Source organism: Callithrix jacchus, chromosome 3 (genome assembly GCF_049354715.1).
Source record: "Callithrix jacchus isolate 240 chromosome 3, calJac240_pri, whole genome shotgun sequence".
Taxonomy (NCBI): Eukaryota; Metazoa; Chordata; class Mammalia; order Primates; family Cebidae; genus Callithrix; species Callithrix jacchus.
In genome coordinates this window covers 51,870,105-51,895,182 of record NC_133504.1, presented here as the reverse complement: position 1 = coordinate 51,895,182, position 25,078 = coordinate 51,870,105, and the positions used below count along the sequence as shown (strand labels likewise).

General features: G+C 34.2%; 1 protein-coding gene across 1 annotated transcript in view; it reads left to right on the top strand.

Moving 5' to 3' along the window:
- The window catches only part of ABCE1 (ATP binding cassette subfamily E member 1), a 33,149-nt gene extending 8,583 nt beyond the window's left edge, over positions 1-24,566 (top strand). The window contains exons 5-18 of the mRNA XM_002745316.7: positions 549-666; positions 1,527-1,664; positions 1,802-1,871; positions 2,313-2,409; positions 3,294-3,383; positions 12,542-12,663; positions 15,125-15,346; positions 16,337-16,396; positions 16,496-16,554; positions 18,644-18,754; positions 18,833-18,975; positions 19,096-19,218; positions 20,561-20,672; positions 22,935-24,566. Of these exons, the coding sequence (XP_002745362.1) occupies positions 549-666; positions 1,527-1,664; positions 1,802-1,871; positions 2,313-2,409; positions 3,294-3,383; positions 12,542-12,663; positions 15,125-15,346; positions 16,337-16,396; positions 16,496-16,554; positions 18,644-18,754; positions 18,833-18,975; positions 19,096-19,218; positions 20,561-20,672; positions 22,935-22,982 (1,513 nt within the window). The 3' untranslated portion in view covers positions 22,983-24,566. The remainder of the gene's footprint in view (positions 1-548; positions 667-1,526; positions 1,665-1,801; positions 1,872-2,312; positions 2,410-3,293; positions 3,384-12,541; positions 12,664-15,124; positions 15,347-16,336; positions 16,397-16,495; positions 16,555-18,643; positions 18,755-18,832; positions 18,976-19,095; positions 19,219-20,560; positions 20,673-22,934) is intronic.
- The last annotated feature ends 512 nt before the right edge of the window (positions 24,567-25,078 follow it).

The following is a 25,078-nucleotide window of genomic DNA, read 5'->3' as shown; positions in this document are numbered from 1 at the left end:
TACAAATAAATCCTTAGTTTGGGATTCTTATCTGCTGAACACTAATACTTTGAATCTAGGAGTCTAGATTTTACTAATACAAAGGTATTTCTCAACCTGCCAGCTTTAAGGGGCCTACTGCAGCAAGGAGAATGAAGTGGAATATTTCTGGTTGATGTGGCACTTCTCTCCTTGTAAGTAAATGGCAGGCCAGAAAAGAAAGACATTGTGAGGATGCACTTGCTATGTAATTTTGTACCAAAGCATTTTCTTATATATTAAAACTGAGCCTTATATGTAAAAAAGAAATATGACTTTAGAATGGACTTTGAACACTGAATAAATAAAACTTGGAGTAATGTTGTTTATGGATGCATTTCTAACAATTAACAGTGCAAGTTAATCTTGGCTGTTTTTTTCCTAATAGCCAATAATATCTGGCATATGTTTCTTAGCTTATTAATGGATGTGTGTGAAGTGCAAGTTCATTAAAATATGTCATTCCGATGTTATGTGACTTTTTCTTTGTAAGTCTGAGTTGTTTTATTATTTTCATATACTTGTAACAGGTTGCCTATCCCTCGTCCAGGTGAAGTTTTGGGATTAGTTGGAACTAATGGTATTGGAAAGTCGACCGCTTTAAAAATTTTGGCAGGAAAACAAAAGCCAAACCTTGGAAAGTACGATGTATGTATTATCACTTTGTAAAAATTAATACCATGAGTCAGTTTTATGAGATTGTGGGTGGGGTGATATGCGTATTTTTAAAATACTCTTATTTTCAAGGTTATTTGTGGAAATAGTACTGAGAAGTGTATAAATAAAGCTCTTTTGTAGTTTTTAACTAAAAATCTGTTAATGTTACTTAACTGAAAATTCTGAGTTGTTAAGCCTTGATTTAAAGCAGAATTCTGTTTAATTCTGCTATATTACATGTTTCCATTTAATTTGTCCCAATAATGTAATGTTTAAAATAGCTCAATTAGTTTTTGTTTCAGTGAATAGTTTGATTAGGCTTTTGACTTATGAGTGGAAAATTTCCAGCTTTAGTACATAAAGAAATTCAGGAGCCACTGTGTAATGTTCTTAAGTTAGATATTTTTATTTGTAGATACTATAAAACGGAGCTTTACCAGAGTAGGGATGTTACTCTGTTACTTGTTCAGATAAATCATATGTGTATTTCACATTTCGTTTCTGAATCCTTGGTTAAGTATCCAGAAAGATTTCTTGGATACCTGAAAACATTTTCACTTATTTTGGAAATATAAGCAGGAAACATTCCTTCCAGCTTAACCTCTTATTAGATGCCTGCCTATGTCCTTAGGTGCTGGGAATCTGGTTTTGAGTAACGTAGTATCTGTTCTGTTTTCTTTCTTTGCTGCTATAGGGAAATGAGACTTTTATTAATTAAGTTCACCTCCAATCTTAAGTTAAAAGCCATAAGTATTCGATTTGCATATATATTCTAGTTCATATAGCATTCATCTTCTTTGTCATTGTATTATTGATTTAAATTCACCTGATTCTGTAATTTTTTTTTTAAGGATCCTCCCGACTGGCAAGAGATTTTGACTTATTTCCGTGGATCTGAATTACAGAATTACTTTACCAAGATTCTAGAAGATGACCTAAAAGCCATCATTAAACCTCAATATGTAGACCAGATTCCTAAGGCTGCAAAGGTCAGTTTTTGATAGAGGGAACTTAATGGATATTGATAGAATTATAAAAGATATATTAAAATACACTTGTTTTACTTTGTGATTCTCTTTAATATTGAAAGAAAATAGTGGTAACTATTTTTGGTATACTGTGGCAGGGGACGGTGGGATCTATTTTGGACCGAAAAGATGAGACAAAGACACAGGCAATTGTATGTCAGCAGCTTGGTAAGTGTTTATTTTGTGGGGGGGGGGGGGGGGTTTATTTTGTTTTGTTTTGTTTGTTTATTTGAGACAGATTTTCACTCTTGTCACCCAGGGTGGAGTGCAATGGCATGATCTGGGCTCACCTCAGTCTCTGCCTCCTGGGTTCAAGCAATTCCCCTTCCTCAGCCTCCCGAATAGCTGGGATTACAGGCGTGAGCCTCCATGGCTGGCTGTTTTCTTTATATATTTTAATAGGCCCCAAACTTAAGTGATGAAAGCATGCGTCTTTATGTGGATTACTGAAATAAATGGGAAAATCTCTAGTAATTGTTATATTTACTTTAAACAATCTTCAACCGAAATAGTATTCAAACTTCAAATGATGACATGCAGTGTACGTTTTAACTGGAAGAGGTGAAATACAATTTATGACATTGAGCACAATGCCTCTGTTCTTTGTAGATTTAACCCACCTAAAAGAACGAAATGTGGAAGATCTTTCAGGAGGAGAGTTGCAGAGATTTGCTTGTGCTGTCGTGTGCATACAGAAAGCTGATATGTAGGTTGCTTTACAATTTTTGTTTATGTTCATTTGTATTGTAGAGTTTTCAGTTGTAATGCTGCTAATAGAGAAATGGTTTTGAGAGAAATTTACAGAAGTATTATCTAAGGCCCTGATTCTGAAATACGATGTTGAAGCAGTTGTGTATCCACTGCCCATTGTCCCCTTTATATTCACAGGGGAAAATATTTATTTAGATAGTTTATAACTGATAGGTGCCAGAACTCTTTATATAGAGTCAGTTGTTCATTATTTAAGCCCTCTTTTTATGTGAAAAGATTTTAAGACTTAAGCTCTGCAGCCAGGCTCACAAGCTTTTTAAATAACCTGAAGCAAAGCATGAGGTCTTTTAAGTCATCCTAGATAACTATGGCATGCCATATGAGAGGGAGGAGAGGAAAATTTCCTTCCTACATTTAGTGTCTCTCCTCCCTGATATTTATTGCTTATTTTTCCACGTTTCTGCCCTGTTGTCTGGTGTGGGCTAGCTCTTCTCCACAAAGTATTCTATGAATTCTTGCAATACCCTCCAAAAAAACTATGCTTAAGTGTGGCTGACTTAAGAGAATAGCTCTCCAAACTACTTAAGACTATTATCAGAATACTTTTCATGAGGAGTTACCAATTTGTCAATTAGCCTAACCTGGTAGACCCTCACCAAACTTGTTGTCAAGTCTTTCTGTAAGTTTTTCCTTATACTTCTGAACAGAATACAGAAAGTTTTACCATGACAGCTAGACTCTTTATTACTATTGGAGATTTTTGTTGTGGTTAAATCAAAAGCTGTTGATGCTACAGTGCTTTAAAATAATATGCAAGGTAGAATGTCTTGGGTTTCAAAATTATTATATCTGCTTTTTTTTCTTTTTTATTTTTCACAGTTTCATGTTTGATGAGCCTTCTAGTTACTTAGATGTTAAGCAGCGTTTAAAGGCTGCCATTACTATACGATCTCTAATAAATCCAGATAGGTAAGTAGAGATCTGGCATATTACTATGTTGTTTTGTTTGGGGATTTTTACAGATTTCTGAAGGTTAAACACTAAGATTGTCAATATCATGTACATGTACATATTTCTTACCTTGGTTGTTTATAGCTACCACCTAAATTTACCTTTCTTTATCTAGAACAGAGGTTCTCAGTGCAATATTCATTTATTAACACCCCTGTTTTCAGGGATCCTAAGAATACTCGGAAATTATGTGCAAAGTCTATAGCTGTATAAGAAACCAACCCTTAGCTTTTACCAGCTCCTCCAATGGATCTTTCTCTCTCTCATTTTCATACACAGTTAGAATTGATAAGAATCACTAGAGTAATTTTGGTTGTTTAGAATCTTGCTGGGCAAAAGGAAAGAAAATTTATCGTAATCTATGGTAGTATTCAAAACTAATCATATAACCATGGTTATAGGGTGCTTTCGTAGTTTGTGGAGTTTTCAAATTCAAGATGTCATTTGATCCTCATGATAATCTTGTGAGAATCTTTAGATGATATTTCTATTTGCAAATGAAGAATTAGGTCAAAAATTTAGTTGTTTGTTCTAGGTTACAAATTTACTGTATGACAAAGCTGTGACCAGACCCCAGGGGTTTTTTCTATATTTAATAAACATCCTTTTAAATACACGGCTCATCTTTCAAGAAAGCGAGAGAAATCCCAAATGATCGAAAACTGAAGTATTAGAACTATAGAGGAGTGATAAGACCATATGTTGATGGTCTCTGTAATAGGTCTTGGGTTTTAACATCCACTCTTGGGCAGGAAGCAAGGTCTACTATTGGATTTTCACACATAAAATGCCAGGACTCAAAGGGCTGCTTTCTCACTAAAAGGGAAAATTAAAAGCTTGTCTATCATTGCATGGGAATGTCAAGAAAGCATATATCTGTCATTCACTGAGCTCACTGGAAGTGGAGGGATGGCTCCCTTTCAAATCTCTGTAAATGGTCTAGCAGCTCGCCTGGCTTTGGAATTGAAATTTATATAACCAGTGGAATCTGTGAATCCTTCAAAACGAGAGTAATATTTTTAAAGAATCTGGAACTTTTATTTTATGGTACATAGCAGAAGGAATGAACCTATATGCTCTCAACCCTGGTTGCACAGGATTCCTGTAAGTAATGCCTCATGAGCACGAGCTCAAATCTGTAAATTATAAAATTTATAAATTAGAGGAGGAAACAGTCTACAAATTAGCAGATATTATATGGCAGCAGGATTCAAGAACTTTAGGTAACATTCTAATATTCAAAATAAAATATTTAAATAAAAGGATTCAAAACCCTAAGGATATAATCCTAATAAAAAAAAAAAAAAAAGCAACAGGTAGATGTTCAGAACCCCAAACAAATCTATAAATTAAAAGGATAGTGGCATTACAAATTCACTGGACGTGTTGGATGGGTTAGGGACAGCAGAAGAGTGCATTAGAAATCTGATTGGAGGAAGTTGCTAGAACACAGCAGAGAGCAAATAAATTTAAAATGTGGAAGGAAGATTCAGAAACATGAAGAATGTAATGAGGAAACTGTTTCCATATATCATAAGGGTCTGAAAAGTAAAGCCATGAAAGGATTATGACTGAGAATTATTCAAAATTGATATGAAATTCAATTCCTTTGATTCAAGGAGCACAAGTTCTGCAGAGATTAAATAATCCATGTAGATACTTGGAGGTAAAACTTAGAATATCCGTGATAAAGAGACAGTCTTATTTTAGCCAAATAGAAGCCAGAATTTTTACTTCATACATAGGCCTGAGCATTATGATAGGCTCCTTGGGGAATGCGAGTATAAAAATGTAGTCCCAGTATTTACAGACTTCGCAATGTGGTAAAGAAAAATACACACTGTGGTAAAGAAAAGCCTACATATACCATGGTCTTAAAAGGAATATACAAAGTCAGGTCACTAGTTCTTAACCCAGGTCACTTTTTATAAAAAGTATTTTTTTATTTACTTTAGGTTCTAGGGTACATGTGCAGATAATGCAGGATTGTTACATAGGTACACACATGGCAATGTGGTTTGCTGCCTCCATCCCCGTCACCTATATCTGGCATTTCTCCCTCCCCACACCCTACAGTCCCTCCTTTGGCCCCCCCGCAACAGACCCCAGTGTGTGATACTCCCCTCCCTGTGTCCATGTGTTCTCATTGTTCATCACTCGCCTATGAGTGAGAACATGTGGTGTTTGATTTTCTGTTCTTGTGTCAGTTTGATGAGAATTATGGTTTCCAGATTCATCCATGTCGCTACAAAGGACACAAACTCATAATTTTTTAATAGCTGCATAGTATTCTGTGCTGCATATGTGCCACATTTTCTTTGTCTAGTCTATCATCGATGGGCATTTGGGTTGGTTCCAGGTCTTTGCTATTGTAAACAGTGCCACCGTGAACATATGTGTGCATGTGTCTTTATAATAGAATGATTTATAATCCTTTGGGTATATACCCAGTAATGAGATTGCTGGGTCAAATGGAATTTCTATTTCTAGGTCCTTGAGGAATCGCCACACTGTCTTCCACAATGGTTGAACTAGTTTACACTCCCACCAACAGTGTAAAAGTGTTCCTATTTCTCCACATCCTCTCCAGCATCTGTTGTCTCTGGATTTCTTAATGATTGCCGTTGTAACTGGCATGAGATGGTATCTCAATGTGGTTTTGATTTGCGTTTTTCTAATAATCAGTGATGAGCATTTTTTCATATGTTTGTTGGCCTCATATATGTCTTCTTTTCAAAAGTGTCTGTTCATATTCTTCTCCCACATTTGAGTGGGTTTGTTTTTTTTCTTGTAAATCTGTTTTAGTTCTTTGTAGATTCTGGATATTAGCCCTTTGACAGATTGCAAAAATTTTTTCCCATTCTGTTGGTTTCCGGTTCACTCTAATGATTGTTTCTTTTGCTGTGCAGAAGCTCTGGAGTTCAGTTAGGTCCCATGTGTCTGTTTTGGCTTTTGTTGCCAGTGCTTTTGGTGTTTTAGTCATGAAGTCCTTGCCTATGTCTATGTCCTGAATGGTTTTGCATAGGTTTTCTTCTAGGGTTTTTATGGTGTTAGGTCTTAGGTTTAAGTCTTTAATCCATCTAGAGTTAATTTTAGTTTAAGGTGTCAGGAAAGGGTCCAGTTTCTGCTTTCTGCACATGTCTAGCCAGTTTTCCCAACACCATTTATTAAACATGGAATCCTTTCCCCATTGCTTGTTTTTGTGATGTTTGTCAAAGATCAGATGGTTGTAGATGTGTGGCATTGCCTCCAGGGCCTCTGTTCTATTCCATTGTTCTATATCTCAGTTTTGGTACCACTACCATGCTGTTTTGATTACTGTAGCCTTGTAGTATAGTTCAAAGTTGGGTAGTGTGATGCCTCCGGCTTTGTTCTTTTTGCTTAGAGTTGTCTTGGCTATGTGGGCTCTCTTTTGGTTCCATATGAAGTTTAAGATGGTTTTTTCCAGTTCTGTGAAGAAGGTCATTGGTAGCTTGATGGGGATAGCGTTGAATCTATAAATTACTTTGGGCAGGATGGCCATTTTCACAATATTGATTCTTCCTAATCATGAGCATGGAATATTTCACCATCTGTTTGTTTTCTCTCTTATTTCCTTGAGCAGTGGTTTGCAGTTCTCCTTGAAGAGGTCCTTTATATCCTTCATTAGTTGTATTCCTAGGTATTTTATTATCTTTACTAGCTATGTAGCAATTGTAAACAATAGTTTGCTCATGATTTGGCTCTCTGTTAGTCTGTTATTGATGTATAGAAATGCTTGTGATTTCTGCACATTGATTTTGTATCCTGAGACTTTGCTGAAGTTGCTTATCAGTTTCAGGAGATTTTGGGCTGAGATGATGGGGTCTTCTAAATATACAGTCATGTCGTCTGCAAATAGAGACAATTTGACTTCCTGTTTTCCTAATTGAATAGGCTTTTTTTTTCCTTGCCTAATTGCTCTAGCTAGAACTTTCAATATTCTGTTGAATAGGAGTAGGTGAGAGAGGGTATCCTTGTCTAGTGACAGATTTCAAAGGGAATGCTCCAGTTTTGCCCATTCAGTAAGATACTGGCTGTAGGTTTGTCATAAATAGCTTTTTTTGTTTTGAGATATGTTCCTTTGACACCTAGTTTATTGAGAATTTTTAGCATAAAGTACTGTGGAATTTTGTCGAAGGCCTTCTCTGCATCTATTAAGATAATCGTGTGGTCTTTGTCTTTGGTTCTGTTTACGTGGTGGATTACATTTATAGACTTGTGTATGTTGAACCAGCCTGGCATCCCCAGGATGAAGTCTACTTGATTGTGATGGATAAGCTTTTTGATGTGCTGTTGCAATCAGTTTGCCAGTATTTTATTGAAGATATTTTATTGAAGCCCTTGTTATTGGTCCATTCGAGGTTTCAGCTTCTTTCCAGTTTAGGCTTACGAGGGTGCAAATGTCCAGGAATGTATCCATTTCTTCCAGCTTTACTGGTTTATGTGCATACAGTTGTTTGTAATATTCTCTGATGATGGTTTGTATTTCTGTGGAATCAGTGGTGATATCCCCTTTATCATTTATTATTGCATCTATTTGATTCTTCTCTTTTCTTTTTTATTAAGCTGGTTAGCAGTCTGTTTTGTTGATCTTTTCAAAAAACCAGGTCATGGATTTATTGATTTTTTTTTTTTTTAAAGGACTTTTTAAAGGTGTCTCTGTCTCCTTCAGTTCTGCTCTGATCTTAGTTATTTCTTGTCTTCTGCTAGCTTTTTAGTTTTTTTGATCTTGCTCCTCTAGCTCTTTCAATTTTCATGATAGGGTGTCAGTTTTAGATCTTTCCTCGCTTCTCACATGGGCATTTATTGCTATCAATTTCCCTCTAGACATTGCTTTAAATGTGTCCCAGAGATTATGGTACGTTGTGTCTTCTTTCTCGTTGATTTCGAAGAACATCTTTATTTCTGCCTTCATTTCATTGTTTATCCATTTGACGTTCAGGAGCCAGTTGTTCAGTTTCTGTGAAGCTGTGCAGTTCTGAGTTAGTTTCTTAATTCGGAGTTCTAATTTGATTGCCCTGTGGTCTGAGAGACTGTTTGTTATGATTTCCATTCTTTTGCATTTGCTGAGAGGTGATTTACTTTCAATTATATGGTCAATTTTAGAGTAAGTGCAATACAGTGCTGAGAAGAATGTATATTCTATGGATTTGGGGTGGAGTTTTCTGTAGATGTCTGTTAGGTCTACTGGGTCCAGATCTGAGTTCAAGTCCTGGATATCCTTATTAATTTTCTGTCTCATTGATCTGTCTAATATTGACAGTGGAGTGTTAAAGTCTCCTACTATTATTGTGTGGGAGTCTAAGTCTGTAGGTCACTAAGAAATTGCTTTATGTACCTGGGTGCTCCTGTATTGGGTGCATATATATTTAGTATCATTAGCTCTTCTTGATGCATTGATCCTTTTACCATTATGTAATGCCCTTCTTTGTCTCTTTTGACCTTTGTTGGTTTGAAGTCCATTTTATCAGAGACTAGGATTGCAACCCCTGCTTTTTTTGCTCTCCGTTTGCTTGATAAATCTTCCTCCAGCCCTTTACTTTGAGTCTATGTGTGTCCTTGCATGTGAGATGGGTTTCCTGAATACAGCACACCAATTGGTCTTGACTTTTTATCCAATTTGCCTGTCTGTGCCTTTCGATTGGGGCATTTAGCCCATTTACATTTAAGGTTAATATTGTTATGTATGAATTTGATACTGCCGTTTTGATGCTAGCTGGTTGTTTTTCCTGTTAGTTGACATGTTTTTGTCATTGTGTTGATCGTCTTTACCATCGACATGGTATGTCTTTTAGAGTGGCTGGTACTGGTTGTTCCTTTCCTTGTTTAGTGCTTCTTTCAGGAGCTCTTTCTTGTAAGGCAGACCTGGTGGTGACGAAATTGTTTGTCCATAAAGGATTTTCTTTCTCCTTCGCTTATGAAGCTTAGTTTGGCTGGATATGAAATTCTAGGTTTAAAGTTCTTTTCTTTAAGGATGTTGAATATTGGCCCCCACTCTCTTCTGGCTTGTAGGGTTTCTGCCAAGATACCCTCTGTGAGTCTGATGGGCTTCCCTTTGTGGGTAACCCGACCTTTCTCTCTGGCTGCCCTTAGCAATTTTTCCTTCATTTCAACCCTGGTTAATCTGACAATTATGTGCTTTGGGGTTGGCCTTCTTGAGAAATATCTTCGTGGTATTCTCTGTATTTCCTGGAGTTGAATGATGGCCTGATAAAAAGTATTTTTATACTCCCTTATTATACTAAAATGGAAGTCATAGATAATATTTACCTTCACATATAACTTTAAGGATTTCATATAATGTCCTAACAATAATAAAAAGGAAAACTAAAAGGAAATACTAGTTTACAGGCAATATTTAAGTGTATCTGTTTAGACACATCACTAGAAAACAAGGCATCAGGTACTTATATCCACTTATAGTGAATAAATTTAAAATTACAACATCAGTAGCCATTTTGTTTAGTTAAAATAGGAATGTGAAATAAATAAATGTAGATGGACCTCAGGGGGGAAAAAAAACTAATAAGGGAAAATAATACTACCCAAGACTTCGCATATTATAAGAAAGAGGACAATAACCTTAATTGTAATAGGGATAACATGTTAGGAGAGATTGGAATGACAACATAGAGAAGATAAGACATTTCACAAATGGGCTGGTCTTATTTATAGGTATAAGGTTAAGATCTCTGTGTAGTGATAGATTGATGATAAAGAGTCATAGGAAATGTAGCTCCATTCTGAAATTCTGTGTCAAGGCATACATTCAGTCTTTGATTCCATAAAAAGCTTTTGGAGATCATATCCTTGGATAAACAATGAATAATAGAGGATGCATTGGACAAAAGAATAGAAATTTAAGAAGTTTTATAGAGTTTGACCTCAGAACATTATCAGTAACATTGAAGACTAAGGTAGCCCCAAATTAACTGTGGAGTATGCATTTTTTACAACATAGATTTCTTACTGTGCTACAGATCTTCTCAACTTTTCGGAAGACAGAATGGCTGACCTAAATCATTTTTATATTTTGGACTTCTGGCTCCATAAACTCCATTTGAAGGTCGGAGTGAGGGGCAGAAAGTTTGACCTTGTTTTTCCTTCTTTTCAAAGTAAATTAAAAGCCACTACATAATATAATGCTTCCTCACACTGGCTCTTTAAGGACACATAGGATTTTAAGAGTAGAGAAGTATTCCATGTGTGGATTAGTGCCAACAAAGACACCGATGCAAGATGAATATCACCAGCTCACCTGGGTGATTTGCCATTTTTACTGATACTATCACCATTGTGGTAGAAAACATTTCCTCTTAGTTTTCCCTTTTCATCTTAGACCTGCTGTTATTTTCCATTCTTTTTTTTTTTTTTTTTTTTTTTTTTTGCCAGATTACTCCTCAAATGTTTTCTCATTTCATTCTCCTATTCTAGAATTGTGCTGTAGCCTTAGACATACATCCTTATTTAAATTTTAATTGAAATTAAAATTTTATTTCATTAAACTAGTTACATTCAACTTACGGCTAGTAGCCACTATAGTAGCGACAACATAGCAATAGAACATTTTAATAATTGTAGAAAGTTCTGAACAGTGCTAATTCAGAACCAGCCATCCTCCTCATTACCAATTAAGTCAGTTCGTATTCTTCATTTTGTTCATCAGCAACTTTATTAGGTATCTGTTTAGTACACAGTATAAGAATAAAGATTGTGGAGGTGCTAAAATGTATAAAGAGTCTCCATTAAGATGTTTATGAGCAAGTTATAGCAGTAATTAAAAATAAAGTCTAAATGTCAGTCCAAATACTTGTTACCAGTATTCAAGAATGAGGGGGAAGCTCATTTACATATTAGGAAAAGTATTTCCATAGCAAATGGGATTTGAGATGGAACTTAAAGGGTTAAGTGGAATTTTAGCAGGTAAAGGTATAGGCAGGACACTAGCCCTTAGACACAGAGAAGTAGAGAAGTGGTTTATCTGAGGAAAAAAATATGCATTTTTCAGTGTTTCCTGTGTATTAGTTAAGTAATAGTAGCTAAAGTTTTAGAAAGTATTGAAAGTCTAATTAATGAAAGTTACTAATTTGGTTTGGAGTTGAGACCCACATCAGGGGACCTAAAGAAAATGAGATACGAAAGAAATATGAGGGATTGAACTAGAATTTAGGCAAAGAAGGAAAAGGATGAAACTGAAACTGAAGACATTGTTAAAGGAATTCATAGACTTTAACAGTTAAACAAAATATCAGTGGAAATAAAATGTCATTTTTGAGGGAATGATAATTCCATTAATACAAATATGGAGAATTTTTATGTGTGTAGGAAGCTGATATATCAAGTTGTTGTTTGAGATGTCTAAGGACTTTTTTTAACATGTTGAATTGTGTTGGGATGGCAGTAAAATGCTATGTAAAAATTCCATGACTGTTACTTGGTTAGTAGCTTCTATTCCAGCCAATACTGTATCACTTCATTCAAATCATATCACCTTCTCATTCATAAAGTGTTCCAGTAACCACTAACCTATTTTCTTTCTGGTGTTCACTGATTTAATTATCTGTGGAGCATATTTTGCCTTGTAATCTTTTTTGTTACCATTTCATACCCATTCCTTGTCCTCCCCACCTAGATCAAACTGTCTCAAGATCTTTGTGCATCCCTCCCCTGCTACAGCTAGCATGAGATGGGACAGATGCAGGGCTTAATACATAAATTAAGTAGCATAATAGTCAAACAGTTTAGGCTACATCTGAATTAAATCTGTTATAATTGTTTTTATTTTGTAACACTTATTTCAAAATACATTCTTTATTAGCAAAATGCATTTAATTCATATATTAATAAACTTTTAAATTGGCTGTTTTTTTCCTTCCTATCAGTTCGGGAAAACATTTTTAAATATGAGCATTAATGAGCCTTACTAAAGAAAATGTTTTATGGCTTTTGCTTCATATGTCTTTATGCTTAATTTTTATTAGATATATTTATTTTTTCTGAAATTTACAACTGCATTAAAAATAGTTACAAAAGAGTTTTAACTAATTATGTATGTTATGTTCAATTTAAAAATAAAAATCTGTTTTGATTTTCAGATATATCATTGTGGTAGAACATGATCTAAGTGTTTTAGACTATCTGTCTGACTTTATCTGCTGTTTATATGGTGTACCAAGCGCCTATGGAGTTGTCACTATGCCTTTTAGTGTAAGAGAAGGTAACTTGAAAAACTTTTTTTTTTCCACATATGCTGTATTCTCTTCTATACTAATGCTCATAAACTACATTATTGATATTAAGTAGTTTTACATTGCTCTAATATCATCGAAAACTCTAGTTTCTTGGCATTTAATCACTGAGCAGAGTGTATAAAGTTATATATGTTAGTTGTTGTATAAAATATATTTTCATTTTGAAGAATTTTCTCCTGGGGGATGGTGAGAAATGCAATGTTACTTTTGTTGGGGATTAGGAGGCTACAGTAAAGTCTTCTGTATTTTGTCTTCTGCAGTATTACTGTAGAATTTGTCATTTTCAAATTATCTTTGACAGGCCAATATCAGTCATGAAATCTTAAAATGCCTTCAGTGTTCATCTTGTTTAAAATTTATCTGTAATGTGTATTCTATGTTTTTGGAACTAAGACTATCTAAAAGCCTAATAAGATAGTTTAGGAAGTATACTGAAATTTTTATTTAGTCTTTTTTCTTTCAAGAAAATGAGATTCTGTGGCATCTCCCTTCCATGTCTCCTCATTAACTGTGCATTTTAAGCAAAAGTAGAAACTAGCCTACCACTAAGTGGCTCCTAAAACAAGTACCAATATATTCTCCACCTTCCATACCTTTTTCCTTTTTTTCTTCCCTATTTTCCTTTTACTGCTTCCTTACTTGTATTTTATTTTACATTTTTTTTCCAGCTGTCTTAAACTGACAATTCAGAACACGAAAAGGGCTAGTTACTCAGGAAAAAAATACCATATCCTAGAGGAAAAATTCACGTAGCCTGTAGTTCCCTAAGTGGTGGCGGGTTTCTTGGGTTTCTTTTCCTTTCTTTTTTTTTTTTTAAATCTTGGAAGAATCTATTTTATACCTAAAAACTCTTTTGGGAAAATAGATTTATTTTGCATTATAATGCTTTTCATAAAAAGATGATGGGAGTTTTTATAATTATTAAAAGTATATAAATATTGAGATGTGGGGAAGAAATTGTTATAACTTATCTGCTTATACATTTGAGATGGATGTATGCTTTACAGAAAAATTTGCAGTTACCTAGTTATTTTTTGCCAGTAGTCTTAAGGGATGATATTAGAATGAATTTATTAATGTTTTATTCTTATCAGTAAATATGTATCGAGTACCTTATGCTACATCGTATGGTAGTCTTTGAATCAAGTTGATAATGATTATGCGTACTTGACAGTCATTCTTCAGAACTCCAGTTATAAATGTCATGTCTAAAGGCTATGCCATTCAATAGATGGTACCTGGTAAGGTTTTTAATGTGCTTCACCTGATAAAACAACTTAGAAACTTTTCTGTGTTCCTTTAAGACATTGAAATCAGTGCAGCATGCTATAAACTGTAAAGGTGATTATAATTTGAAATCATTTTTGAATTGACAAGACTGACTTGCTGTGTTTTTTTAAAACTAAGTCACTTAGTTCTTTGAGGCTTTATTTTCCATAATAAGAAGTTAGGTATTTGGACTAAGTGGCTGCTAAGGTTCCTTTGAGTTTATGATTTTCTGTAATTTTTTATTTTAATATTTTAACTTTATATGTTTTAGATAGTTTAAGATGAAAAAACATGCTGGTATTGGCAAAATAAATGTAATCTGTTTATTTGTTCTGTCAGCAAGATGTATTGAACACCTATGTTCTAGGCTGAGGATACAGGCTGCATGATGTGTCTCTCAATTCCAAATAGAATAAAATGAATAACATCAAGAACTTCCAAATTTTAGCTTTCTCTTCCTTCACATGAACATAGGAAACACTAAAATATGGATCATTTGTTGCTTCTCAAATACACTTTTCATTTCAGTGTGTCTGCAATTGTAGATCTTAAAATTTTATTACTGAGGGTTTCTTGTATACAACGTTGGTTTGTTATTAAAATCTGTTCAGATAATGGTGGTTATCTTTATACAGTGAAGCCATTAAAAAATGTTAGCTAAAGTTAGTTCATATTCAATTTCATATGAAATTGCAAGATTAATTTGAAAAAAAATTAGTAAACTATAACCTCAAAATGTGTGCTTATTTCTCATGTGAAGTCGAATATTCATAACAAATTGTATATTTCAAAATTTATCCTCCAAACTTTTATATCAATATTATACCAATCTGAAAAATATTATTACATATTTGTCATTTTTGCCTTAAAAATAAAGCAAAAAGGACATCATGTGCTCTATTTTGCATAAAACCTGATGGAAAAAATAATTGCAGGATAATGAGAAGATGTACTTCATGTGGTTGAGGGGAATTGCATATATATTCAAGAATTATTTAAACATAATAGATTTTTTAAAAGTTACTTCTTTATATGCAGACCAACATGTTAGCAAAAATCCACAGAAATTTAAAGTATACAGTCTATAGATAGCTCCCAGGAGATGTTAGAATTTTGGCTCTAATGATTTCTTCCTCTTGATAATTTTCTTCCCAACAGGCATAAATATTTTTTTGGATGGCTATGTTCCAACAGAAAACTTGAGATTCAGAGATGCATCACTTGTTTTTAAAGTGGCTGAGACAGCAAATGAAGAAGAAGTTAAAAAGATGTGTATGTATAAATATCCAGGAATGAAGAAAAAAATGGGAGAGTTTGAGCTAGCAATTGTAGCTGGAGAGTTTACAGATTCTGAAATCATGGTCATGCTGGGGGAAAATGGTAAGTTTTTCTCTTATGTGATAAGTAAAAGTCTTTTGTTTATCTGGTAAATTAGTGTTAACTATTTTGTGGAAAATTTTGAATCATATAGGGCTAGAAGCTGAGTTTTATTTAAAGCTATAGATTTCTCAGTGTACCTCTACATTTTTTTGGCATTGTGTAATTGAGTTTCACTGTAATTCGATCAAGTTAATGTTTCTTATTTTGTTTTATAACCTCTAGTGAAAATAAGGTGTTCTTTTTCAGCTGGCTTTTTACATGTAAATTAATAAGGCAATTTTAAATCTTATGTATTGACTAAGAAAGAAAGGATAAATGGCGATTCAGAAACAATCTAGCTTTAAAAAATGTTTTCTCATACACTTCAATGTGGAACATTTCTTATTTTAAATTTGTAAATAATTATATTACCACCATATATTTAATAATAAATTGTCATAACTATAGCAGCTAGGATGAATTTGACTACTAAATACATTATATTGCCTTCATGATTTAAAAACTATTTGAATTGTGATAGTTTTTTGTAAGTTACAGCTTACAAAACCGTAGAACATACATTTTGTATAAATATTGTTTTAATGTATCAGTCTTTAGATAATGGGAATTTTGAATTGAGTTGCAATGTAAATATTTTATATAAAGAAACTTTACAATTTATCTTTCATAAATCAGTCTTAATAAATTGTGTGCCTTGATAATTTAGCTAAGTAAATCTTTTCAAACTATTGTGGGATTTAAACTTCATAGATACACCATTTATTAAAATGGTCATTATAAGCTTGACTAGTCTTTATTCCTCTTAATGTAGAATGACACTTCAGAGGTGAATCACAAAAGACAGTATTGTTCTATATAACTTTCTGAATTCAATAATTGTCAGTGTATATTTTTAAAACAAATTTCTCAATTAAAACCAAGTAGGACATAGTGATTTACTCTAAATGTCAAGCATCTTTCAGGTCAAATTGTCATATGTTGTGTTGCCAGGAACGGGTAAAACGACATTTATCAGAATGCTTGCAGGAAGACTTAAACCTGATGAAGGAGGTACAGTTGTAATTGTTGAATCTTTTTACTCTTTTCTACGCAGTAAACTTTAAAGATCTGGGCAGTTTTTAGTGTCTTATATATTTCATTATTTTGCAGGAGAAGTACCAGTTCTAAATGTCAGTTATAAGCCACAGAAAATTAGTCCCAAATCAACTGTGAGTTATTATTTTAATATGGTTACTAAAAAAAATTTTGTATATATGCCTATAGCTTTCATCTTTTACTATATTAAAATTTTCTCCAAATTTGATTCTATACAATTTTATTGATAGTTGCCAACAAAGGTATTAAAAGCCCAGTCCTTGATTCATATCCACTGCTAAGAAAATGCTTTAAAGATGTTTGTCATCTTTATGCAAAATAAATCTTTTAAAATGTAATGTATTTTGTGCTGCAAAATGACACCAGCAAGAAAGTGAAAAGACTACCCATAAGATGGGAGAACCACTTGCACATCATATATCCAATAAGGGACTTGTATCCAGCATAGATAAAGAAAGGACTGTTATAATTAAAAATAAGCAAATGTCTTTTCTTAGGAAAAGGACATTTTTCCAAAGAAGATATACAAAGGGTCAATAAACTAATGAAAAGATGTTCAGCATCACTAATCATTAGGGAATTGTAATTCAAAAAAAAGCACAGTGAGACACCACATTATCCCCACTCAAATGACTCAATCAAAAAAATGACTAGGGCTGGGCGCGGTGGCTCTCGCCTATAATCCCAGCACTTTGGGAGGCCGAGGCGGGTGGATCACGGGGTCAAGAGATCGAGATCATCCTGGTCAACATGGTGAAACCCCGTCTCTACTAAAAATACAAAAATTAGCTGGGCATGGTGGTGCTCACCTGTAGTCCCAGCTACTCAGGAGGCTGAGGCAGGAGAATTGCTTGAACCCAGGAGGCAGAGGTTGCAGTGAGCCGAGATTGTGCCATTGCACTCAAGTCTGGGTAACAACAGTGAAACTCCGTCTCAAAAAAAAAAAAAAAAAAAAAAAATGACTAGTATTGGTGAGGATGTGAAGATATTGGAACTTTGTACATTGCTGGTGGTAAGATGAAATGGTAGAGCCATTTCAAAAAACAGTCGGACAGTTGCATAAACAATTAGACAGAGTTGCCATAAGAACCAGCACTTTCACTCCTATCTCAACTCAAAAATTACCACACAAAGTGATTATAGCAACATGATTTGTGATAGCCAAAAGGTGGAAACAACCCAAATGTCCCGTCAGGTGATGAATGAATAAACACAGTATTATATAATTATAAATTGTGTAAGTTATTCCGCCATACAAAGAAATGAAATACTCATAAATGCTACAGTATGAATAAACCTTGAAATCATTAAAGTTAACCTCCTTTGATTTCTGTAGGTATTGTAATGAACTCCTTAACAATATCTACATTCAGTACCTCAACATTGAATTTATGTTTTGTCTACTTGGCTCACCTTACCATGAAAGTTTTATCATTGATACTCTCTATAAGCTTAGCTTTAAATTCTAAAATTTAGGTTTATCCTGAAACAGCATGGAGAAGCCATCTTAGGATTCATCCCTAGCACATTATCGTGCATTTTGTGTTCTCTCTTACTGATGGCCTAAGGTTCCTTGATACCCACTTTGGCCTTTGGAATTTTTATTTTCAAATGATTTTTCCTCTGAAACATTCATCATTTGTTTATTACTTTCTAATTTTAAGATTATCATTACAGGGGCTGTGGAGTGGGAAAAAAAAAAAAAAGATTATTGTTGTAGGCTGGGCATGGCACCTCACACATTTTAATTCCAGCACTTTGGGAGGCTGAGGCAGGAGGGTCACTTGAGCCCAAGAGTTTAAGACAAGCCTGGTCAAATAGTGAGATCCCACCTCTACAAAAATTTAAAAATTATTCCAGCATGGTGGTGCATGCCTATAGTTCCAACTCCTCTGGAGGCTGAGGTGAGAGTATCACTTGAGCTTGGGAGGTTGAGGCTGCAGTGAGCTGTGATCATGCCACTGCACACCTGAGCAATGAAGCAAGACCTTGTCTCAGAAAAAAAATTATTTTTACTTTTTGGACATGATGGGTTTTGAATATAAAATCTCAGAACATGTCATAAATGGTGGACACACATTGATATCTGTTGCGGCAAATTGATACGCTTTTACTTTGAAGCTTTACTTTGTCGAGATTCATAAATAGAAGAGTTCTGTAGTGAAATTTTATCATTTAAATATTTTTTTCTATTAAAAACAGGGAAGTGTTCGCCAGTTACTACATGAAAAGATAAGAGATGCTTATACTCATCCACAGTTTGTGACTGATGTAATGAAGCCTCTGCAAATTGAAAACATTATCGATCAAGAGGTACTTTAAGATAATTTTAGATTTTTTTATTTTGAATTTTGGAAGCCTTTACATGGTTTGCTAAACTCCTCCAATTAGGTGCAGACATTATCTGGTGGTGAACTACAGCGAGTAGCTTTAGCCCTTTGTTTGGGCAAACCTGCTGATGTCTATTTAATTGATGAACCATCTGCATATTTGGATTCTGAGCAAAGACTGATGGCAGCTCGAGTTGTCAAACGGTAAGTATCTTGCTCATAGCAGTATTTTGGTTATGTGTACCATCCTACAAGTGTGCTTAATATAACACTGTAATGTTTTATGATATAAAACTATAAGATTTCAAAATCATTGTGTTTTAGTTTCATACTCCATGCAAAAAAGACAGCCTTTGTTGTGGAACATGACTTCATCATGGCCACCTATCTAGCGGATCGCGTCATTGTTTTTGATGGTGTTCCATCTAAGAATACAGTTGCAAACAGGTAAAATTACTTTTTAATATCTTCAAAAATTCATTTTAAATTTTCCCATAAATAATAAAGTCACTCACTTTAATTTTTAAAAAATGAAAGAGCCCAAAATTCTAGATCTGATTCTGTGACTTCTGAGATCATTGGTATTGGGGACTAGATGGGACCATATGAGTAGTTTTCAGGCTGTAGTGTAAAATCTCTCACCAGGAAGATAAGCATAAAAAGCTGTGGGCCCCTCACCGTTTTTTTCAGCTTAACTTTTGTTTGCTTTATTATTTGAATTTCCCAAAAAAGATTGAAAACTATTGATTTCATACATGATAGAAAAAGAAAACAAGGTGTAAAGAGATTACATGTTTTGCCCAACTTATACTGTCAGTGATTGAGCTCACAGTGGGTCCCACATATCTGATACATCATGATCTACAGCAGAGTTAAAATGAATGGTTTTACCTTTTTCCTTTTTTCTTGATTTTTCCTTGTTAACTTGATTAGGAGAACTTGCAATATAGAGAAGCCTAACATTCAGGTCAGGTTATGAAAAATTCATTTTACCTTTATTGCTAAAGCCTATATTATTAGACTGAACAAAATGAAATTACTGGTATTCATTTTTCACCTATAAAAACAGCAGTTTCATGGGGTTTCAGCATGTTTTCTGGTATTCGAGAGCAAGGAATGGAGTTGCCGTTTTAATAATTCATCTAAGCTTCTTTCCTGAATTCCTTTTTTTAATGTATCAACTGAGAATTACATATTTCTTGAAGAGCTAGGGAAATTTCTTAGCATATATGATGTTTATTTGTTCATCTAATGATATCCCACAAAATTTTTTAATGTTTCACATGTATGTTATGATTTGGCGTGATTTAAGAACTACTTAGGTAAAAACAATGAAGCATAGAAATTTATAAAGGGGTTATTACTGAAAACCACTATTAGGAGGACATATTCCCTCCAGTGACTAATTTTTCATATGAATGTAACTTTTTTAAATTTTCATCTCCCCTAAAAATGTCCAATTTGAGATTCTGTGATCTACTTATTAATGATCTTCTGTTTTTCGAAAGTAGTGCTTTTGTCTTAAATGTTTCTTTTACCAGATTAGAAATCCAGGTTAAATTGTGTTTTGCACCAAAATATTATTGCCAAGAAAACTATATAGTTCAAGCAAAGCCATTTCTGAACATGGGATTTGTAATGTGCTGTGATTATACTGTTACCCAAATGATTTATGATTGGGGAATTTGAGGGAATAGTAATTCTTAACACCTTTCATCCCAAAAGATAGTTACACTTCTGAAGAAAAATTTAATCAAAATTGATTGATCTTTTCTTTTTTTGCCCCTAGTCCTCAAACCCTTTTGGCTGGCATGAATAAATTTTTGTCTCAGCTTGAAATTACATTCAGAAGAGATCCAAACAACTATAGGCCACGAATAAACAAACTTAATTCAATTAAGGTATGTGGAAAAACTGTCTTAAATCATGGATCACTTTAATCTCAGTATAAACGATTGAAAGTCTATTTAAAAATCAGTACCATATGGCCAGGCACAGTGGCTCATGCCCATGATCCCAGCACTTCGGGAGGCCAAGGCAGGTAGATGACTTGAGGTCAGGAGTTTGAGACCAGCCTGACCAACATGGTACAACCCCCATCTCTACTAAAAATGTAAAAATTAGGCAGGCCTGGAGGGAGGCATCTGTAATCCCAGCCACTCAGAGGCTGAGGCAGGAAAATCACTTGAACCCAGGAGGTGGAGGTTATAGTGAGCTGAGATCGTCCCACTGCACTCCAGCCTGGGCAACAGAGTGAGACTCTGTCTCAAAATTTAAAAATTTTAAAAAAAACCAACACCATATTTTAAATTTTCTCTGTTTTTTAGATTTTGAGGCCTGATGACATACTTTAATCTGCAATAGGCAGCAATTGTGATGTAGCTATTATTGCTACATGAACTCAGAGCTGTTCCTGTTGTCTCTTTAAGTTGTACCACAGTCGCACTCCCTATATTGATTGCCATCTAAAATGTCTTGGGAAAGATTGCACTAATCCACCATTGAAACAAAAAATTTTGGGCGCTGTGGTGGCTCCGGCCAGTTGTCCTGGCACTTGAGGAGGCGAGGCTTTGCATTCAAGGCCAACCTGAGCAACATAACAAGTTCTCATTGATTAACAAAAAAAAAAAAAAAAATTTTTACAGTATACCTTAACCAGTTTCTCTGTTACATTTTTCAATACATGATTGAAAGGCATATTTTAAAAGTCTAAACAAGCACCTGTGATGAGGAAAGCATTGTGTCTACTTAACTGGCAATGTTTTTTTGTCTTTGTGGTACACAGTTGTGCACCTACAGTTGATTTCCTCTGTGAAATGCAGTATTTGTTTAATAGAAGGCAAAAATCTTAGTCACTCAGAAACGAAGAGTAAATGAACTCTAGAATAGCATTTCTGTTTTTAATATCTGCAGTGCTTCAAAGTGTTTACATTTTATCACTCTATCTTCCTTCATGCTTAAAAGCTTTAGAAGTATGTTATACATACTTTTGCTTTAGCATTTATTTTCATATTTGCAGTCCTACCTTTGCTGCTAAATCATGAGCTCTAGGAATGCCAGAGGCAAAGTTATCTCGCACATCATTGTATTCTTAAGCATCTAATGCAATGTCTGGATGCCTTACCCGTTATTACATATTTTGTTCCTAAATGATTGATATTACTCCTTGGCCAGGATGAATGGTAAGTTCTGACATAAACTGAAGAGTTTTTCTCAGTTTTGAAAAGCAAATTGGTTAGAAAAGAATAATTTCTTCTGAAGCATTAAGGACACTTGTATTGTCATTTTCTTGAATAGACTCATGGTTGACTTACCAGGCATACCTGTTAATGATTTCTGTATGCCTACTCATCTTAAGAAAGTCATACCTTAATCCTAGCTAAACAATAATAAGAGGATTAAGGTATGACAACAATTAGGTAGGTAAGATTGTTACTGGCCAGTATGGAAAAAACTTTTTTTTTTTTTTTTTTTTTTCCGGAGACAGAGTTTCACCCTTGTTGCTCAGGCTGGAGTGCAATGAATGGCACAATCTCAGCTCACTGCAACCTCTGCCTCCCAGGTTCAAGCAATTATCCTGCCTCAGCCTCCTGAGTAGCTGGGGTTACAGGCATGCGCCACCACACCCAGCTAATTTTTGTATTTTTAATAGAGACAGGGTTTCACCATGTTGTTCAGGCTGGTCTCGAACTTCTGACCCCGTGATCCACCCGCCTCGGCCTCCCAAAATGTTGAGATTACAGGCGTGAGCCATCATGCCCAGCCTGGAAAAACCTTTATATATATAGTGTAATAGGTAGTTCTCAAACTGACAGTATGCTACATTTTGGATCTGGAGATTAAAGTTGCAGTGATGAAAATGGAATTTAATAGTTTTCCCAGGAATAATAATACATAGCCATATTTTATATATGTAAGGCATCTATGTAAAGGGACTTGGCTTGAGTTGGTGAAATGAGTGATTCTAGCATTAGGGATAGGGCAGAGGTAGTTATCTTTCCTTTGAGTAGTGGACCCAGGAATATCCAGAAATAGATGATGTGTGCAGAACAGGTTGTACAGGCAGTGTAAACACTGCTAAGTAATACCATGAGTGAAAGTCTACCTTTGGCTATAGTAAAAATGGTGTTGCTGACTTTTGTTACTTGTGTTTTATTTTTTAGGATGTAGAACAAAAGAAGAGTGGAAACTACTTTTTCTTGGATGATTAGACTGAATCTGAGAATATTGATAAGCCACTAATTAAAAGGAATATTTACTAAAATTTTTGTCATATAAAACTTGAATCAGGATTTTATGCCCCACATACTCTGGAGCTTGAAGTATAATTCACTTAATATAACACCAAAAGCCAGTTGCATTCTAAATTGTAATTGAAACACAGAAAATGCCACTTTTCTGTTCACGATGAGGCCCTTTTGTGCATAACATTCTAAAATGAAGACATTTCAAGCTATACAAATTATAGCTCCAGGTTTTCATGATGTGTGGGAAGATTTTCAGTAGGTATATCATTTCATGTACCAAACGCTGACCAGTGTTGCTTCATTTTTTAAATCTTGAAAAGGGTTTCTGTACTTACCTGGTTTGCCAGATATGCCAGTATAATGAAACTGCCCTTATTTTAAAAGCCAGTCAAAGATTCCACTGATTGACATTTGATAAATAAACATCAGGATTATGTTTATTATTTGTTTTCAGTCTTTGCACTATATTATCAGTATATGGTTTCTGAGGAAGTTTATCTACTACAAAACACCGCTGTTGGAAAAATATGTATTTTTTAATTGTTTTTAATCTTTTTTGGTGCTTTTGACCATGTTTAGCAAAAACCAGTTCAGTTCCCTTTCCCCCAAAAAAAGTTACTCTGAATTTTTTAGTTTTTGCATTCCGTAAGGTTCTGTATTCAGTCATTCTCTAGGTAATGTCATTTTTTTACACATGTATTTATATTCACTCATCAAGATTTAGGAAAAATCATTTCTAAAGAATATTTGCATCCCTTACAACTACAGACTTGAAGTCTTTAAAGATGGTGCCCAAGCATCTATGTATTTTTTTTAAAGTTCCACAGATTTTTCTGGTGGGCAACCAAGGATTATAAACCACTTCCCTTAGAGGCAACATTAATGCAAAAGTCCCCAGATAGCAATACAAAGTATCCCTCAGTACCACATATATTCATTTCTGAGTTTGGATAAAGAGCACATTATCTAAACCTTTTCTAGTTCCCAAAACCCATCCAAATTTCTTGAGTTCCTGAATTTTGAACAGGATTACCTATAGCCTGGAGCCACTTTTAAGTTGTACTTCTGACTAAACTGGAATTAACTTATGAGGAAGAGGGTTTACTAAATAAATGACTGGGGCAAGCAAAATTGAGGGGGAAATTAGGAAGTTTTTGACAGACTTTTAAGAACTACTTAAAATAACAGAAGTCTTGATTAACATGCAAATAATGGCTACAAAGTATGGTATAATTGGACCCCATTATGCCTTTTAAAAAAAAAATTTATGTAATTCATCAATACATGTTTTAAAAAAAATTCAGATATACAGAATGGAATAAAAAATGATCTCCCTTTATTACCCTCCCAAAGGTTACCAGCGTTTGAATTTAATAATGTATATTCTTTCATTATTTTTTCTGTGCACTTAACCTAAGTGTGAATATGTAAAGGGTTTGTTTTGTACACAAATGGGATTATACTAAAATAAGTAATGCCTATTTTTAAGGATAGGTTAAATTTGTGAATGATTGTTTCAGATATATTGAATAAAATAAGTAAAAGCTATATTTACTGATCCCCGATTGTCTTAAAGTACTTGTTATGATAAGAGCACAGTTCTACTTACTGCTAATGACAGATTATGTATTAAAAGAATTTTTCATGTAAATGAAATCTTTAAAATATGGATCTTAAAATTTTACATAGCAATAGGAAAGCCTACAATTGCTAACACAAGAAAAATATTTATAAAATCAATATTATATACAGTAGGAATGCATATGTTAGCAGAAAGAAAGAGACTAGTTGATAATGTCCTGATTGGGAAAGGTCTTAAATACTTTAAAAAAAATATTGTAACAGTTTATATAGTACCATTTTTGTCAAAATATACAAAATATTGAAATATACAAAGGGATACTCAAGAAACATTGCTTTTGACAAGGACAATTTGATTAAAGAATGGGGGGAAAGGAGACATTTATATACATACACACATATAATACCCTTTGAATTTTACATTTTGCATGCGATTAAAAATCACTGTGTTTTTGGGGTTTTTTTTGAGACAGTGTCTC